General features: G+C 28.5%; 1 protein-coding gene across 5 annotated transcripts in view; it reads right to left on the reverse strand.

The window, feature by feature from the left end:
• Window positions 1-20,095, reverse strand: part of Atet (ABC transporter expressed in trachea) — a 160,802-nt gene that overhangs the window by 37,546 nt on the left and 103,161 nt on the right. For 2 of the 5 annotated variants that reach the window (XM_014430781.2, XM_014430777.2), the window contains exon 1: window positions 2,651-2,898. The exons of 2 other annotated variants lie outside the window; for them this stretch is intronic. In XM_014430781.2, coding sequence (XP_014286267.1) covers window positions 2,651-2,685 — 35 coding nt within the window. In that variant the 5' untranslated portion in view covers window positions 2,686-2,898. Of the gene's footprint in view, window positions 1-2,650; window positions 2,900-20,095 lie in introns of those variants that run through there. One more of the 5 variants, XM_014430778.2, reaches the window with a different exon arrangement.

The raw sequence follows: 20,095 nt of genomic DNA on the forward strand, positions 1-20,095 counted from the left end.
ATATTTTTTCTTTTAGGTAAAAGATATATACATATATATCAAAGAAATGATACATTAATTCATCCATTCGAGGAGAAACAATTGGTGGAAAATCAAGGTATTCTTTTTGAAACATAAATACAATTTTGTTTATTAAAATTAAAAATTAAAATCAGTACCGCTGCAACCCATGGAGGATTAGGGGTTCAGTTCTTTGTAAAGAAGTACAACAGTGCTAGTAACAACTAGAACAACGGTTGCGCAAGGAGGTGATTTCCTCAGAATCACGCTCAATCGTCAGATTTTTATCCAATTAAAGGTACAATTTATGAAGCTGGGTGAACCCCAGGAGGGCTCCAGAATCCACAGCAACAGAAAACTATTTTCTGCCGAGCCGGATTCGAAACCGGGTCCTTGGAGCTAGTAGCATTGTGCCTTACTTCCCCCAAATTTTGATTACTTACTTTTTCTTGACGATATGAACATTTTTTTTTTATATAAAGATAGCCCGATATAGAACACAGTTATCAGAAGCAGAAACCTCTCCAAGCAAGTAAAAATAAGAATAAAATCTGTCTAATATTTATAATTTATATTCTTGTTTATTTTTTCTTTCATCTCTTTAACGTTATTTCTTTAATTTATTATTTTCATTAATTAATTTATTTAAAACCATCATTTTCCTCTACTTTCATGAATTACCAAGATTTGGGGAACGAAACCATTAGATGGTATAAAAGGCAAGCTACAAAAATGGTTTCTTTATCCATTAGCAATGAAGAAAATCTTCAAAATGAGTCCTAGATCAGTGGTTTTAATGAACTAATAGGGAAGATATAATATAAGGAAAAAAAACTTTTGAGAATTAATATATACTTGTGAAGATTATGTAACTGTATAGTAGGTGGATTTTTTAAAAATTTTATTATTTTGTGAATACACACCAAATAAGATATAATTAAACAAGAAAAAAAGTTATATAAACTTTGTACAACTACAGTTAGGGGATATAAAGTAGCTCTTCGAATATGAAGAGGAGGAAAAAAAAGTGTAGTCGAATACTTTTTTGAGCAAAAAAAAAAATACTGTGAACTTTCTGTGTCAACTTAGTCCGCAGTTTTAGTATATCTTCAGTTAAATATATTCAATACTAAACTTCCAATTTTTTTTAATTATAATCAATCTGTTAAAATACTTTTTTCAATTTAATAATAATAAACCGATTGGTAATTAAGACACTATAAAAAAATATTTTACAGCAGCACAGTTTTTACTTCCATCCTACTTTTGTTCGCAACTTTTTGGCAGATTGGAGTATTATTTATTATGGTAATAACGAGTATTGATTTGTTTTCTGTCAAGAATACAATTATTATTATTGGCGCGACAGACCGTGGAGGTACAAGGCCTCGCGCGATGTACTAAAGAAATACATTGCAGGTTTCCTGACGTGTTTTTTCATAGAGTGGGTTCGTAACTCCCACACCTGTTTTTGTGAGTGAAACCCATTGGTTAACGGGCCTCACTCACTCATAAATACCCGGAGGGAGGCTGTGAGTGAGTTTTGTATAATTTTATGCTTTAAAAAAAATTTTTGAGGCCGGAGCTTGATCTCACCTTTGGGTTAGTGGACAGGCGCGTTGCCACGCTGCTACCGTTGAACCTCTGCCCTATAGTGGTATAATAAAATATAAAGTCGTAACATATGCATTGTATTTCTTTAAGGGAGAGATCGGGCGGTCTTAGATTTTTTTTTTCTTTTCCGATACCTACCTGTCCTTTTTTCTTCTCTAGTTATTCATCAATGTTTTTATTCTTTATTATTTGTCCAATATTCAGTACTGCTGACAATGAGAACTAGTTACTTATTCCTAACCGCTTCTTCTTAGCTTATAACAAAAAATAAACGTACTCTAAAGGAAGATTTTTTTTAACATTCGTTATTTTTACCATTGCTATAAGGATATGACCTATTTGATATTAAATAATATTCAATTATACATTGATATACTAAGTTTAGTCAAAGTTCTTAGAGCCGTTAGTGAGATCGAAAAATGTGAAAAATCGATTCTAATGTGACACTTCCAGGCAGTTATTGTGTCTGGTAAACATTAGCCTTAAATATAAAATTTCAATTTCGAACTAATTTTCGTTTTTTAGCTTGGCTCAACACATACACAATGATGAGCACAAAATTGAAAAAACAATATGGCAATTTTAAATTGTAAAAAGACAATTTACAAGCTTAAGAATGTTAAATAATGCCTTAACAATATTAAACATGCTTTATCTTCCTGCAAGAGAACTTCTTTTGGATAAGGACTGGATATACTAGTCAACGTTCGAATAACCAGAAATGTAACCACGTACAGTTTCCGCAAATAACCAACTCAAAATTGTATTTCAAATTACAATTATTAAATATATTATTTACGAAATTTGCGTTAACATGTTCAATTCATTGTTCTTTCCTTTGATTTCAATAAAATCCTCTTTCCACGTTAAAAAATCAACCAAGAATAAATTTGAATTTTCCTAGCCACAACAACTACATAATATATATCGTATATCATTAAAAAAATTAAATTTAAACTTAAACTATAAAAATTAGTTTTGGGATGTTAATTTAAACTAGTACCCTCCATTATAAATTTAATCCTTCTGTACTTACTGTTGTTTAAATCCATTTTTCAACCATTGAAGCATTACCCAGCAATGGTGATGGGAACGAAGTTGTTAAATTCATTTCCAATACTGATCTGCAAGAACTTATGCTTATGATTCACTCAACGTTACATCAGGAGGTTTTAATTCAATACTTAAAACAGAAATTTTGGTGTTTGGGAAAACCACTCAAACTGAAACATCATAACCTTATTACCAATTATTTACAAACAATATGATTCAGAGGTCATCCGTTAACACATGTTCAGTAGATTTTAAATGACGGATCTCACATTTCTAATCGAAACGTTTTAGTATAATGGCCAAAACGATGGCAATGCATAACAACCTATAAATGTACTAGTAACACATAAAAGCAGGGGCAACAACAGGATCTCATCAGACGGTAGCAGTGAATATAGTATTATCGTATATCTTATACAAAAACTGAATTTAAAGTCGTTTGAAGATTATGAATTAAACTGAAATTTATACAAATACATAAAGTGTGTTGTTTGAACGCACTTATTCCAGAAACTTACGGTCTGATTTGAAAAATCCTTTTAGTTTTAAATAGAATGTAGCGTGCAATGGCCCGTAGGAACGAAACAGGAACCATGAACATCAACCAATCTGGAAGACTGTTGACCATTTATGAGAATACCTTCCTGTTAAAACTAAATGTAACTATATTGCCTTATCTAAATCAATTTACGGCGAAAACAGTATATACTTATGCAAGTGAGAAGTGATTTACAGTGAGAAAGGATTTAATAATATTGTTTGCACCATGCATGTATTGCTGTATAAAATATTATTTATAAATAGCTTGGGTTCGAATCCGGTTGTGACTGATAATTATTTAATCTGTTATTTTAGAGTTAATTCTGTGGGTTCGGGTATCTTGAATAACTCAAATGGGGAAAAACTTGAATAAATCAACAGAGTATTAGTGAGCTCCTGATCCATACCACTAACAGTGGTACACGTTAAAAAAAATATACCCTCTCCATAAAAATATTTATATGTAAAAAGCTATCAAACTGAAAGCCCTTTTATAATAAAACATCTTTTATTATTTTCACATAATTGTCTTACACGTATAAATATTATTCAAATAATTAGGTGCACTTTGTCATGTGCTAACCATGTGGTCTAAATAGGCATTTTTAATCCAGATTTAGCGCACTTAAAATCTCGGAGTATAGCCACTTGTAGTTTTGAAATATCGCCGGTGTATAGTAAAACATAGGAATTGAACGAATTGGATATAGTCACCTTTTTTACCGAAATACTCATTGATTATTAATTAGTTTAATAATGCTCATTCAATTTTAAGTTCAGTGATTCAGAAAACCTCTCGTGTGTACAAACTCCTCCAAAATACCAACAAAACTTAAATAAACATGAATGTCATTTTGGAAGATCGTTGATTGACTATGTGTAATATATAAAAGAAAGATGGTCTTTCATAATCCAGTTTCCGTCCTTCAGAAAGCCCAGATGAAGCCCTTAAAAAAGGGGAACATTGGCTAACAATAAATAGTTTAATTACAAATTGAGTTCCTCTCCCCGACCATCTTCTTTTTATATGAGCGGTCGTTCGGAAGCCGTATGTAAAAAAATGATATTTTTTTTTTTTTGTAGTAATCATAACTCAAAGGAATGCACTTACGAAGTACGATTTTCTAGATTGTCGAGCATCAGTTTCAATGGAATGACAGGAGTCTAATAAACGGGATTAGTCAATAAGCAGGTTTTCTAGAATATAAACACATCATTTCTTTTTTTTTTTTTCATTTAAAACGAATTTTCTAGAACAATTAAAATACTCTCTGAAAGTTGTTGGATTTGCTCTTTTAAGAGAACATTGATGATGTTCTGTAAGATGTTCATAAGAATTCATTTTTAAGAAAATATATAACTAAATTAATCGTACCATGATAGAAAAATAAAGTAAAACTTCATGCTTTTAATAAAGGTAATAAATAAATAAAGGAATTTGAACAAAAGTCATAAGCACATAAAATATAATTATAAAACCAACCTTTCTAGGAAATTTTACTTCATTATGAGAGTTCGTATTCAGATCCTGTTATCCGTTCTATTAATAAACAAGATGTTCAGAGAATTTCAGAAACTAATTAAGTTACTCTTATTAAAATAAATAATTTGATATAATTATATCTGTATACTGTACTACCAGGCAGAAAGAGTTTCATTAAGGGAGATAATGAGTTTTGGGAAATTTCAGGTAGAAATAGAATTTTGTCTAAAATCATCACCTAATTATTTTATAGATAATACTGCGTTCATAATGGTAGAGAGGAAGATTTTATTTTATTTTTTTCTATTCAAAAGTAAACGTTATACTATACTATGTTGAACATGTATAATATGCTGAAAGTCAAATGTGAAAAATTTCTTATGATTCCACAGAAGGAGGAAATTTTTAGTTTTATAACTTTGGGTAGAATCACTTTCAATTTCAATCAATACAGTCTCTTTTAAGTGAATATTTGGCAAAAATTACAACCTTTGAGGTGTCATTACTACGTAGAGAGGAGAGAGTGGGGAACCTATTTCATGTAATTCAGTATCAGAAACTAAGTCAATTCTTTTTGTTTACCAATTCAGCTGAGTATAAATATTTGAATATCTTTTTTATTTTAATCTTAAATTGAATTTCCTTGATAGAACGAGGAAATCTAGAATTTTGTTAAATAATAAAACGCTAGAAAAAACATTATTAGTTTCAAAACGTTATTTTCAGAATTAAATTTTAAAAATATAAGATAATCTACCTAAAATATGTAACCTAGGATAACCTATTTAATTAAACAGAATAACCTATCGCGAGTTTTGATGGTTTAGGACTTTGGAATGAGGTATATATCAATATGAAAAAATATGTGATACAAAATCGCGTGTTTGTCAGTGTTTTCCTTATATTTCGAAGATTTTGGTAGAATAATTTCTATAAAAAATTAAATTTATAAAATTATTAAATTTCCTTAACAAAGTGGTTATATAACCTCTTATTCAAAACTACTAGGACATTGTCCGCTATCAGTTGAAATCTTTGAAGTGTTTAATTTATGTGTTGAAGTGTTCGCTTCGCAGCAAACCAATCTCATTGACCCAAACTAATGATAATCAACATCAATGATAATTAATTACTTTACATACAATAGATAAGAAAGAAACTCCCAGAAATTGAACCTTGATAGAACCTTGACAAACTATTGTTTTTTTTTTCATAAAATTAATTGAAATTCCTGCTCTTTTTTTAGTGGTAAAAATATTTTTGGTCGACAAGAAATTATAGATATTTTTGGCATCTATACAGAATAATTAATAAGATTTTTGGTTTGAACATAAGGAGTCTTAATTATTTTGGAGAAGACCGATATTTCTTGAGCATTACTAATTTACTATCCTACTGATATAATTCTTTTTTTTAAATTTATTTATTTAATGTAATTTACAACTGTTCAAATAATAAATACAATAAGTAAATATGTTGCATGTTTCATATATAATTGAAAATCTAGAGAAGGAACCACCCATTGGTGGTACTTCAGGCATTAATCTAAATTAGAAGGTCCCGTGGCCATCTTCTTTTCAGACGCCTCGGAGGATTATCAGGGATTGTTAAGGATGAGCAATTACGGATTAATGGGTTAGGATGGGCAAGGAGTTTGGAATGAAAAGACGTATATCTGTTTTGGGCCAAATCTGCAACCAATAGGATGTTAAGGTCTTCGTGAATGAGTTTATTTGTAACGTAATAAGGAGCATCAAGGATTTCACGTAGGATTTTGGATTGTAAGGAACGGATGCGGGAGGAATTTCATGGTTTGGTAGAGCCCCAGAGCTCAATTCGTTTGTCCAAATTGGTCTAATTATCGTAGTGTATAATAATTTTTTGTGATGAATGGAAAGTTTAGAGCGTTTATCAAGTAAGTGTTGTAGCAATCGAAAACTACGAGCAGTTTCTTGACATTTCAGTCTTGTATGTGGATTCCAAGCAAGTCCCTTGTCAAGATGGAGTCCTAAGTATCGAAACTGTTCAACAAGCGTTACTATTCTTAATTGAAAGATGGTTTTCAAAGATACAAATCAGGCTTTAATAAAATTATAGCTGCACAGATAGATTTGGATATTAATTTTTGATTTAAAAGCAAACAACCTACAAAACACGTTTTTATCACATTTTTTTTCCCGGTAATGTAATAGTGTAATTTGAAATGAAACAGGGCACTGTTTTATTTTTATTTTCACTTACTATAGTATGTATGGAATATATAGTCAAGTGTTCCAAATGTAAAAAAAATTGACTTCGAATACTGAAGAAAATAGAGGAAAGCGATATGCCGAACAATATATAAAAATGAGTGTATTTATTAATAAAATGTCCGCTTGGCACATTATTCGCCTCATGAATGAGAAATGTGAATTAATTTATAATAAAATGACTACAAAAAACAACTTTTATATCCAGTTTGCAATTGTCGGAATAGTAATATACGAAGGATTCGTATAAAGTCGGGAAAAAAATAGTAAATAACAAAAAAGAACCCTTTTTGGTGATGTTCGAACGTTCGAACTAAATGAAGAATTCAAGGAAGTAATATAGGAAAAGTTAATATAGCTTTGTGTAATTTAGATCTAAAAGCGCTCATTCCGTATATTGGCTGGGAGCTGTAAAATAAAAAAAATAAAACTACTATAAAATTACTTTTATTTCATGATTGGTAATATTCGGACCAAAACAAATGAAGAATTCACAGAAGCAATATAGGAAATTTTAATATACCTTCGTGTAATTTTGGTCTGAAAGTCCACACACCGTAAAAAAAAAGAAAAAATTAACTACAGAAGAAGACTTTTATTTCATGTTTACTGATGTTTGGATAAAAATTTATGAAAAATTCAAGGGAGTAATAGAATAAAGGTTTCTCTAGTGTTTAATTGCGATTTAAAATACTTACTTTCAGCGCAATGCGCATATTCGATGAGCTTTGAAAAAAAAAAAACTGATATAAAAATTTTTTAAATGAAACGAGGACTGTAGTGCACAAATACTTTCAACATCCAGTACAAGAGCCTCAGAGGAGAAAAAAAGGCAGTTATTTCACCCCAACTTTTGATTACTTTAATAAAAACTATGTATAATTACTAGTCAAAATTCATGAGTCTGCCAAGTAAAGGTAGGAGGAATAAAAAATGGCGGCTGTTTCAAAACGTTAAATATAATTTTTTTTTTTATTTGGAGCTCTATATATTTACAACTACAACAACAAAAGAAAATCTAAGAGAACATCATTTAAAGTAGAGTAAATTTGCTAAAATATGAGCTATTTACGATCAATAGGTCTCGAGATATAGCTTTTTTAAAAACAACATTTCATAAAAATACTATAAAAATGAAACATACTGAAAGATCAGTAAATAGTAAATTTATTTTGAAAAATCTAAAATCTATCTAATAGACATCTGTCTATTAGCACTCAAATCAAAGCTAGTGACTTAATGAGCTATAAAGTAGTCTTTTACGTTTATTTTCGTAGGAGTAGTAGTTTTCATGAAATTTATTTTAGCAAATATCATGAAAACTACTATTCCTACGAAGTAAAAAAAGGTCATAAAATACTTTATAGTACAATTATTTAGCTTTAATTTGAGTGCTAATAGACATTTGTACGTCGAATGGTTATTGAGATATAGATTTCTCATAATAGATTCACTAACCACAGACATTTCAGTACATTTTTATGAAATGTTGCTTTTTAAAAGGCTATATCTCGAGAACTATTGGACGTACATAGCTCTATTAGGGCTAATAGCCTAAATTCAGCAAATTTACTCTTCTTTAAATAATGTTCTCTTAAATTTTCTAGTGTTGTTAATAATTTTTATAAGATATAGAGTTCCGAATGAAAAATAAAGGTTTTGTAGTACCCGCCATTTTTCTTTAATGTACGTTTAATTTGTAATGAATAACCAGTTCTTATTATTAGTAATAACAAATACTCAATATATAAGAAACATTAAAGAATTTGAAGTTGAAACCAGATAGTTTTAATATTAAGGTTAGCTGACTAATTTGACTACATGGTTTAACTTTGTGTAACTACTTTTGAAGCAAACAAAATATACAATTATCATTTAAAGAATATTTTTTTCATAAAATACATAATTTTTCGAATTATAAAAATGGAAAAACTAATAGAGTATAAGTTTATTACCCATTTCCATTTCTCCCACACCTAAACAAAAATAACGAATCCGTGGGACTTATACAAGATATAATATTTGGGAGGTGCTGAAAATATATGATGCCACTTCTTTATTCTTTTAATGTTTTGGTTTTGATTTTTTTTTTCGTATTTGACTTAGCTATAACTGAATACATAATTTTAAAACTTAAATTTCAATTCCTTATACTTTAGGAACTTAACCATTTTAATATGATCACGTTTTAAAATTTAATTTATTGAAATATAATTAAAAATATGATTAGATAAGGCGTTTGCTACTGATAAACAGGAATATTAAGTAAATCGTGGGATATATTCCATACCAGTTCCCATATACACTTTTGAGCCCACACCACTAAATTTAATGTTATTTTCTAATGTATAAATGATTATACCATGGGGAAGGATTATTGGAAATTATGTGTACTTCAATACTTCTATTTGCGATTTAACTCCAAAGTACATATAAGAAATATTTTTTTTCAAATCTTAAGGGTCTTAAGACATTTTAGTTTTTCATATCAATTACTTTATAAATTTTACCAGATCATTCGTTTTGTGATATTATAATTAATTTTTCAATGTTTAATTCTATTTAATCTCTAAAATTGAAAACAAATGAAAAAGTTGTAGGAGTTGTAAGTTAGGTGTACTGGAAATGGTGTTGCGTGAGGGGCTGAGATGGTCTGGTTAAGATAGTCTAGTTAAAAACTGGGTTCACGGCCTTTCAAGGCTGCTTGGAAGAACGCCTAAAATTCTCTTATTCTTTACAAAATATTTTCTTTCCTTTTTACTGTAATTTTTTTTCAAGTGATGAATAATTCGAAAAAAATAATTCAGGGTATAGTTTTGAAGGGTCTTACTTGAAATACCTTACAAACAGAAAAAAAAAAACTTTATTCTACTACAAATCAATATATACTAAACGCGTTTTTGTTTTTTAAAACAGTACAAAGATTTCAGTATCATAGAGGTGTTTTCTGGAATACTGAGATAAAATGATAGACGTTACGAAATTTATATTTTTATTTTATTCATAAAAAATCACGACAAATAGGGTTAATTTCAATTGGAGATGTCTTTAAATATTAAATTGATAAAACATTCTTGAACCCGCCGTAGTCAGTAATCTACTAACATTAAAAACCGGTTAAACTTTATTGTTTATGATTCTGTCGGCTCAGAATTGAGTAATTTAACTTTTCGAAGTAAGCAATTTTTTTTTACACAGAATCAATAGTTTACAATTATGTTTTACATTATTTTATTACATTATCATCAAGTAACAAATTTGGTTCACATCTGTATGCAGTCGAATGGGACACAAGAGTAAAACCTTAATTAATTAAGATAGACTCTAGATTATTTTCTATATAAGATCGCCCAACTGTTTCTGAGATAGAAATGCAACTACAACACCATTTAGCCTTGAAACGACCTCAAAGTGCTTAGAGTATATTTAGCGGCTTTTATGGAACTTTCCATCTCGCAATAGTCGACTGAGGTAGTGGGATCAGTTCATGGTAATGTACCTAAAAAATGTTGGATATTCTTTATAAAAGATGAAATGAACTAATTTACCCTTTGAAAGTCTGAGAGAACAGCTTCAGAAGTGAACAATGGAAAGCGCGTTATAGATTTAATTCTTGTATGAAGTATTTTTTGGGTATTATAGGTATAATCTGATTCGAAAATAAGTTCAATAAAAACAAGAGACCTTTGTCATACAGTATACCATTTGTCCAAGTCATCCCATGGTAGCAGTTTTCAAACAGCTGACAATTTATAATGCCTTCAAAGGACAATCTAAGCAGTGTTCCGACAAAGAAATTGGCAACATACTGGTATTCACTTCTGATATTGAATGTCAACATGTTTCTAATTGAAACCCGACTTTACTGGTTTAGAGAAAAAAATAACATCCATAATCTAGGAATCAAGTCTTAAAATACACAGTATAAATTTCTTTCAACTTTATATTGAAACTGTACTAGAAACTGCGTTTCTCTGCTTAAAAATGAAAGTGGGATTAAACTTGGAAGTGGGTAATGTGTTTTTAATTTTAATAATTATATTTTAAAGCAGGAATAAATTTCAGTTCTTAGAAATAATAATAGTGAGACAAAAAATATCTACATGTGAATTTTAGGATCAACCTAGCATGAGGCCGATAGACTTACTATAGAGCAATATCAGTTGGGAATAGTTAATGTTACTGGGAAAAATGACATTTTTTTATTGCATTCATCATTAATATATGTGATTTGAAATTGGTTAAAATGTTCCAAATCATAAAAAGGTACATGTTGATATCATTGTTAGTAAATTATATAATATATTATATACATAAATTATATAATATAGTATATATACATAATGCATGAAAATCCTAGCCGTACTATTAAGTAACATAGCACGTTGAAGCGAAGTCTGGCAAAGTTCTTAAAGTGAAATATATAAAGAGCAAGTAAGGTGAGACAGATCTTAGGAAGTTATGGGAACATGCGACGTTAAAGAGGCCAACATAAAAACTCATATTGATTAATATATTTTTTAAGTTTATGCATTGCCAAGAAAATAATAAGTAGACAAAAATTATCGAATATTTTAAATTTATTACTATATTTTAAAAAATACAACAAATAAAAGTGTTAACAAATTAATACAGTATAACAGTGACTGCGTGAAATCTTTAATTGTCATTTATATCAATGTCTAATAAGAACATGATGTTCTCAGATGGCTTTGAGGATTATGAGGAACAGATGAGAAGCAAAGCTAAAAAGTAGTAGAGTTTTGTGGGTGAGGATTTGATTATGAAAGAACAATTATCTATTTCGGGTAAAACATAGAGTATGACGTTATTTTTTAGTGGAAATTTTTTATCTTGTATCCATTATAATAATATCTGGGGAATTAAGAAGAATTTTGGGTTGTAAAAATTGCATATTCGGTTGTTTTTTGAATCCAGTACAAAGTTTGCGGATTGCCAAGTCATGGAATAAGTTAAAAAGATTTTAATCGAGCTTAGTTCCAAAAGCAGACAACCTAATTTTTAAATTTCTTATATATTTTTTAATGTGACTATTAACTGCATTATCACGAAGTAGAAGGATTCATTCCAGTTAAAGAAAGAGGGATTTAACTTGTTTCAGGAAGAAATTATTTTATCTCCCGATAATCTCGATAGTACCAAAACTGTTAAGAGCGGATTTTGGAATGCAATATCTCGATTTAATACATTATTAATTGGTTAAATTCTATATTGAATCCACTGGTTTATTGGATCCATGAAACAGCCTAAAATCAACCTTGTATCTAAATATGGTCATTCACGATGTTCTACCAAATACTAAAGTTTTAGAACGAAACTGTTTTAGTCTTCTAGGAATTTACAACATTTAAAAATATTCTAAATCAATTCCTTGTTTGAGGTTGGTTATTTAACAATATTAATTAATCTAATTAACTATTCTGCTATAACTACCTACTGAGACTTACTGGATTCGCACTTATACTTATGATATTGCACTGATCATCACATTAAGACTTTCAATATTAATAAATAATTTATAATTAATAATAATTAGATAGAATTTTTAGTCTCAATATTTGTTATTTATTTATTTTATTATATTTATCTTTAGAATTGATTATGATTTTTATAATCGATGCTGGAAGTAATTTTTAATTGAAGCTTTATGTCAACAGATTAACCTGGAAAATGCTATGTTTAGCCAAAACTTAAATTATATTAACCCCCTAGCGACTATTGTCTACCTACCGGTGACAAAACTTTGAAAAGGTAATAAAAATAAGTGTATGTCATTAGTATATGACTTTTCGTTTATTTTTATGTCATTTTATTTAATTTATTATTTGTTTATATTTTGTCAATAATCTCGCTGAGATCTCTTACCTCCAGTTGCTAACGTGGAGTTCCCACAGAACAAACATCCCAACTAACTGTAAGTATCTCATTCCGACCTTTTAATACCCACAGACGAAATAAGTAATACTCATATTGAACTATGATCCTCATCCTCGTTAAATAAAAATTAATATTGATCAGTTTCCAAAACCTTAGTAGTTATAATCATTTGAAGGCGTTTTGAGGTTTGAGTGACTTCCAAGATTCTTTCGTTACAGAACAAAAAGGGTAGTAGTAAAAGTACAAACACTAAATTAACATTTTATTTCAATTGAACATTCATAGTCATTAAATACATGATTTTTTAGAAAAAGTGTAGTCAATTGTTACGTTGCAGTTATTGCAGTCTCTATAATTATCACTTCCCCGTGACATCCATGCCAAATCCAATGAAAAATATTTTTTTAAAGAAAAATTCATATTTTTGTGTAATTTAGACTCAACATTGTTAGATACAAAAAGTAAATTAAAAAAAAAAAATTATTTACTTGAGACCTCATAGCTATTGAAGAATGGAATAAATTACTAAAAATGTTGAGGAATATTTATGAATACTGAAAGTCTTTATCAGTATTACAAACAATGAATTGTATTGATATGCAATAAAGGAAAAATTAACAGCTAGTACTTTTATTTTATTTTTATACTTCAAAATGAGTGCAAATTCAGTCTAGTAACTACCTACACTTTTGGAGGACATTTAGTTAAGAAATAATATATTCTATAATAATAAAATATAATTATTATTGTTGCATTATAATAAAGAGTTAATGTACATATGCAAGTAGAGCCGACGGGCGAACAAAGAGAGACCGATATATAAAACGAGATCGTGCCCCCAGAGTTGACTCACTCCGCCCAAGGTCCTTTAAGTGCAGCCGCACTTGGTGCTGCTGTACTCCCCCCGGCCTTCACCTCTCTACGCGCTTACAAGCTCTCTAAAGTAGTTCCTTTCCTTATTTCTTATTATTATTTATAAATATTTACCTTAATTTTTTATTTGTAGTCTTTTAAATTATTATGATTAATTACAAAAGTGCCTTAGTGTACAAATAATAAATATTTCCCCTTCCACCATGAAGCACAAGCAGATAGAAAATTATAAAATATTAACCATTATTACGTGGAAACGTTATATAATGATCTGAATGAGGGATAGTATAGATTTGCTGAGCATTGTCTTAACCCACTCCTAAAATCACACAGTCATAATGCTGCATTTTACAAGTAGTAATATCTGCCATAATCATATTATAATATTATTATTATTAAATATTATTTGAGTTCAGGTGTGAATCAAGATTCAATTTAAAAAAACAATTACGATTAAGCTTAAGTTTATAATTATTACGCTCCAAGTAATAAAAAACAAATAATTCCATTCTAAGATTATGAAACTAAAATATAAATAAGAACATATTGAAACATTTCATTAATTGAACAAGGAAATAGAACAATTCTTCAAAATGTCTATTAACACTACACTATAGGTAATTTATGTTCGATGACTTATTACGGATAATAATGAAAGTAAAAAATACAAAATAATAATTATTTTTCTTTAATGATCAGTAAACAAACACAGTTTGATAGTGCACAATGGTGCAAAATACAGATTCATATATGCTTACACAATGGCATATATACATGTACAAAACCAAAAACACATGCATTGTGTACAATGACAAACAGAATAAAACTTTATTAAACACACCTCATTTCTCAAACTATTCATACGATTAAGCCCAAAGCTGGAGAACTGTTAGAGATTAGTTCTAAAATGGTCCTATATTAATTTAATCAAGATTCATCGTCTAATTTCGCTTACAGGTGCGCAAATGCAATTTCTTTGGCACAACAATGTTTCAAAAACGGATAGTGTTAAATTAATAAACTATTGATCTTGAAATACAGGACCCAGTAGAAATGGTCAATACTTGTCAATTTTTTTTAAAAAAAGCATAATAAAAATAATAGAGATAAATTAATTATTAGGTGATTGGTTGACTCAAGACGTTTGTTGTTGGTAGACTATCAGTTTTCTGACTCATTTTTATCGTTAACGTTTGATAACAATTTTAGATTCGTATTACGAAATTAATGTAAATAGATATCTTTTGTTTATGTAACTTATGCAACATGGTGAGATGTATCATAGATGCTGTGAAACAGCGTCTTTTATTTTACCATTTATCAATGTTATTAATATTTATTATTTAATTTATACCTGGTGTTTCAACAGGAAATGTTAATAATTAAAGGGGAGCTAGATTACCAAAAATGTAATTCAGGAATACCAATTGCACCTTTCGGTCTCAATTATTTTTCGAAGTATTATTTTTTAAATAGATTTCCAATAAATCCAGTTTTTTCCCCTTTAGAAATCTCTAAACGGTAGAATCTCCCGTAGTGAATCGTAGAACTTGAGTACTTTTACCTAAAAAACTACTTTTACCTAAAGTTGAGGCAAGATTTATGGGTTCACAATGACACACACACACACACATAATACAAAAGTATAATTTAAGTGAGAATCTTAGGAGAGGAAGAAGATAACTTGTTGATCTAAATAAAATTTCTCAGCAATCACTATCGAACACATTCTTTTAAAATCAATCTGGATTATAAAATTAAATTGATATTCCTTTATGCAATAATGAAAATATCAGTTTAATTTCCGATTATTTCTTGAATGATTTAAAGAAAAAAGTATTGTTACAGAAAAACACATCTAAATATTTTTGATATTCCTAAAGAAATTGGGAATAAACATTTTGAATATCAACTAGTAGGACAGTTACTGAATTTAATGAAACTTTGAACTATCAACCATTGTCAATGAACAGTCTAAAATTAATTAAAAAACAAGGCTGTATTCAACGACCTGAATCTCTTGTGTTTTAGATTTGGCTAAGAATAGACCACAATCTTTTCACAACACTCTAGATGCTCACACGACCACTTTAACGCCTCATCCCCCGGGGGTACCTGAAAATCCACCTTAGACAATGTTCAAATCAATTCTCTATATTTAAATAGGGTCGGGTAAACTTTTAAGACTCATCCCAAGATTTAAGGGAGGCTTTCGCCATTACCACAGAAGCAACAATAAGCTATAGAGTCTCGAAATAAGGGAGCATTTTCTCAGAGTTGGCTCTGTACTTATTTGCCACCATAGAAAGTAATGTTTGTTTAAAAGCGGTAATGCAAGGAGGATATTTGCTCAAAATCACGCTCAAACAACGGATTTTTCCTCAATTTAGGGTATCAACTTTGTAGAGGCAAGATGAGTCCGAGGAAGATCTCAGGGTTGACTCACTGCTACAGTAACATAATAAATAAATATGATGGATTCGAGCCCGGGTCCTGGGAGCTAGTAGCACAACACCTACTTACTGAGCTACTCCGCTCCTCCATATTCTGATAAAATATTAAAAAAATACATTATAATAAATAATAAAAAAACATTAGGAATAATATAATAATTACAATAAAAATGTTTAATGATAATAATAAACATTAAATAAATAATATCATCAGGCAAGTTTTTATAATTAAAAGGCAATGTTGTAAATTCATGTTTAATGTAAGCAAATATACGGCAATTCAGAATATTCATTTAACATAGTTTTCTTCCATCAACCAACACTAATTCGTTGTTTTTGTTAAACTTATTAAAGCCACTAATAATACTTAATAAAGGAAAAACATGGCAAAATTTATATGACATTATAAATAAAAAAACTAAAAGCAAAATTCAAGTTTGAACAAAGAAGCATTGAAAAAATTCCTTTGTGTAACTAATGGATTACTGAAACAATGGCTATTGTGGCAGCTAAGTATCTTCAAAATCCTACCTGACCCTTAATGAGGTTGTTTAAATACTTAAATAGATAATTAACGAATTGAATAAAGTTCTAAGTAAGTGATGAAGACCTCTTTAACAGAAGCCCCTGCTCCCTATTGTAAAAGATATAATTCAAATAATAAAAAACATTAAAAAGAAGCCTGCCAGCAAGGGTTAGTCAGTAACTTATAAACTATTTTTACTGAGTACGGTATATAATTAACTATATTTCTAGGTTTAAGGATTGATCTTATTACTTTTCTGTCTATTATATAAAAAAGTCTTATTTTTTTTTTTTTTTATGATTACTATGTAATACTTTATTTTACATATAATTACAGTGTAATATTTTATTTTACATATAAGGTGGAATAATAACAATGAGTCATAAAAAAAATTAGGCTATTTTTAAAAATAAAATTAATTAATATTTAACAAAAATTAAATATATTTAAGTACAAACAACAATTATCCTTGGAATTGAAAATAATCACTTAGATTTTACATTTAAGGTATCAAGGGACAGGATTTGGTTCAGTATATGCCTGCCTGTCTTGGAAATTATAAAAATGATCCTGTATTAATTTCAGCAAATACCTCCCACTTTAGCTTGTGAAAATGTATTTTCCTTGACCGTTTCAAAAACGACTGGTCTCATTTGGTCAAAATCTGAAAGAAAGTTGGAATTCAGTGTACAAAGGGTTTTCTGTATTATCAAATCCCATTCCAATTCCTCTACTATCAGGTAAAGCAAGCTTGAACGCATTTCTATTGACATATCTCTATTATACTTATTATTGAGTTCTATGTTTTACTATTGAGTATAAATGTTTACATATAATAAACGTCAATAACATTATATATAGCTACATACATATAAACGTCGTTTATATATAATAAAAGTCAGTTGTTTAAAAATTAAATTATTTTTTTCATTACATAGAAGTGTTACCAGGTTGAATCATTGAAACTTATTTATGTAAGACTGACACTACTTCTCCAATAAGTTCAAGTACAAGATTTTTAAGTAGGCAATATCCACAATAATTTTTATGAACATTGATAAAGATCAATATCACATTACATTTTCGAAGCATTTTTCTTTTGGTTTATGTCAATGTATCAATTGTAAAAAAAAAAAAATAAATCTGATTTTTGATGTATGAGAAAAACCTTAAGTACCCAACAACATATCGCAATCCTGGATTTCCTTAATTTTATTATAAGGTGAAATTCACACAAATGCTTAACAAAGGATAAAAAATGCCATGCCTCACGCTTTGGAAGATTCATTCATCATGAAATATTTGAAAGCCAAATGGTGTCGCCACTGAATACAAAATATCAATTCAAAAGAATTTAAATGCACCTGCTTAGAAAAATTTATTCAAATTTATTTATGCTTGCATGGATCCTTCATAGTAAAAATTTAAATACTTCACCTTCATTTATTTGTTATGCATTCATTGTTTTCTAGTTTGTTTTGACGTCAGTTAATAAAAATTCACTAGGTATCTCATTTTGTTTTCAGAAAAGATTTGTTTTTATTGTTTAAATAATCTAAATATTGGAACTTGATATCGATACGATGTTAATATTAATCAATATGGTGTGAAGTCATTCAAAATCATAATAATGTTTTTTTTAATTTTTTTTATCGTAATAGCTTTCATTTGTTATCAATGCCTACGCTTTGTATTCGTAATTCATTGTAACGGGTCACAAAGACCTTGACTAATTTAAAAAAAATAAACAGGAAACTCTAAAAAATAAACTATTTTTTTTTAATAATATACCAAAATTAGGAGGTAATATTCTATTAAAAATCTAATAGTCTTTATTAAAAGCTGAGATAAACATAATTAGAATAACTAAAAATATCTTTAGACCATTACAAGATATGTGTTTTCTGTCTATTAAAAAACTTTTTTTAAATTTAATAATTATTTTATTTCACTAATAGACAATCTTTAAACCTCTTAATCAACCAAACAGATTAAGACGAAATTTCCAGATTCTTATGTTAAAAACCATTATTAGATAATATGCATAACAATAATTACTAGCGGCAACATGGAATTTATTGACAAATCTCGACGCTTAGTTATGTAATAAAAATAAATAATTACTCGATTTTATTCTTATATTATTTAAGAAATTATTCTATATTCTTTATTAATTTTAGTTAATTTATTAATTTAAAATATTACCAGAACTATTTTATTCATTCAAAATATTTTTGTCAATAACAGTAAACCTATATTATAAAATAATATTTTGAAAAATACATTGATAAATAAAGTGAAAAAAATTCTAATCAAAGCCTTTTTTTCTTTATTTTTTAATAGTCGTGTGATTTAATAATGACACCAATTATATTCTTTAATAATCAATTGAAATGAGGAAATATCTTTCATAATTGTGTTATTATCAGCTTAATACTCTTTGAGTTCATAAAAAAGGTTTTTCGAAATCAATCCATGAATATCACTCGAAAAACTTGAGATAAAATCAGCCATATAAATAAGGATTACGAGTTATTGAAATTCTTGGCCGGACTTAATGACTGTCTAATTTTATATTATTTGTGTTAGTCAATGAGATAGTATATCAAATAAGTGTAAAGCGATAGAAGACAGGGTTTGAAATTGCAAAGGTCAGAAAGAAGAATGTCCTGTGTGTCATGGCTTCCAATCTTCCGTGACTCACTGGTATTTTTCTGTATGCCTCTGTAGCGTTTTGACGCCTGCACTTTCAAACATGCATGTGCTTCCGTATAGTATCTTATTAATAAGACTTGGTTTCTTTGAAAAAACATTTTTATTTTATTTTATAATAATTCAAAAATAAATTGAATTATTTTTCAACAGCATCAAATACTATATAACTTTAAATAATATAGTTGGAAGAATCTTCTTATTTGCACATTTTAATTTTACAACCCTTCATATTCCAATAATGAATTTGAAAGAAATATTTTAATGTTTTGTTCTTATTTGATTATTTTATTCGAAAATTATGTAGTTTAAAGATAAATATTTCCCTTCAAAATATTCTAATAAAACATAGTAATAAAAAAATATCAAATGAGCGGTCATAAGGACTCACAAATTTTGTAGCTTTTTAGCAAATATGCTTATAATTCCAAAAGTTTGAGAAAGCATGATATTAAATATTTTTCGTATCTATTCAAGAATACGTGTTTCTGGTAAAATATTTTTTTTTTTTTAATGAATAAAAACCTAATGTTTACAGCTATGACCGTTTGAATTTCAGCTAGCAGTCTATACAAAGCGTTACATATTTAAGTTTTATACCTAGAGTTCTACTACTGGGTAGTTTTTCTACATCCTGTATCATATCATTATGTCATTATGATCAAATTTACTGGTTGTATTTTTTTTTATACAG

This window comes from Halyomorpha halys, unplaced genomic scaffold (genome assembly GCF_000696795.3).
Source record: "Halyomorpha halys isolate HHAL.00 unplaced genomic scaffold, Hhal_1.1 Scaffold913.1, whole genome shotgun sequence".
NCBI classification, from domain to species: Eukaryota; Metazoa; Arthropoda; class Insecta; order Hemiptera; family Pentatomidae; genus Halyomorpha; species Halyomorpha halys.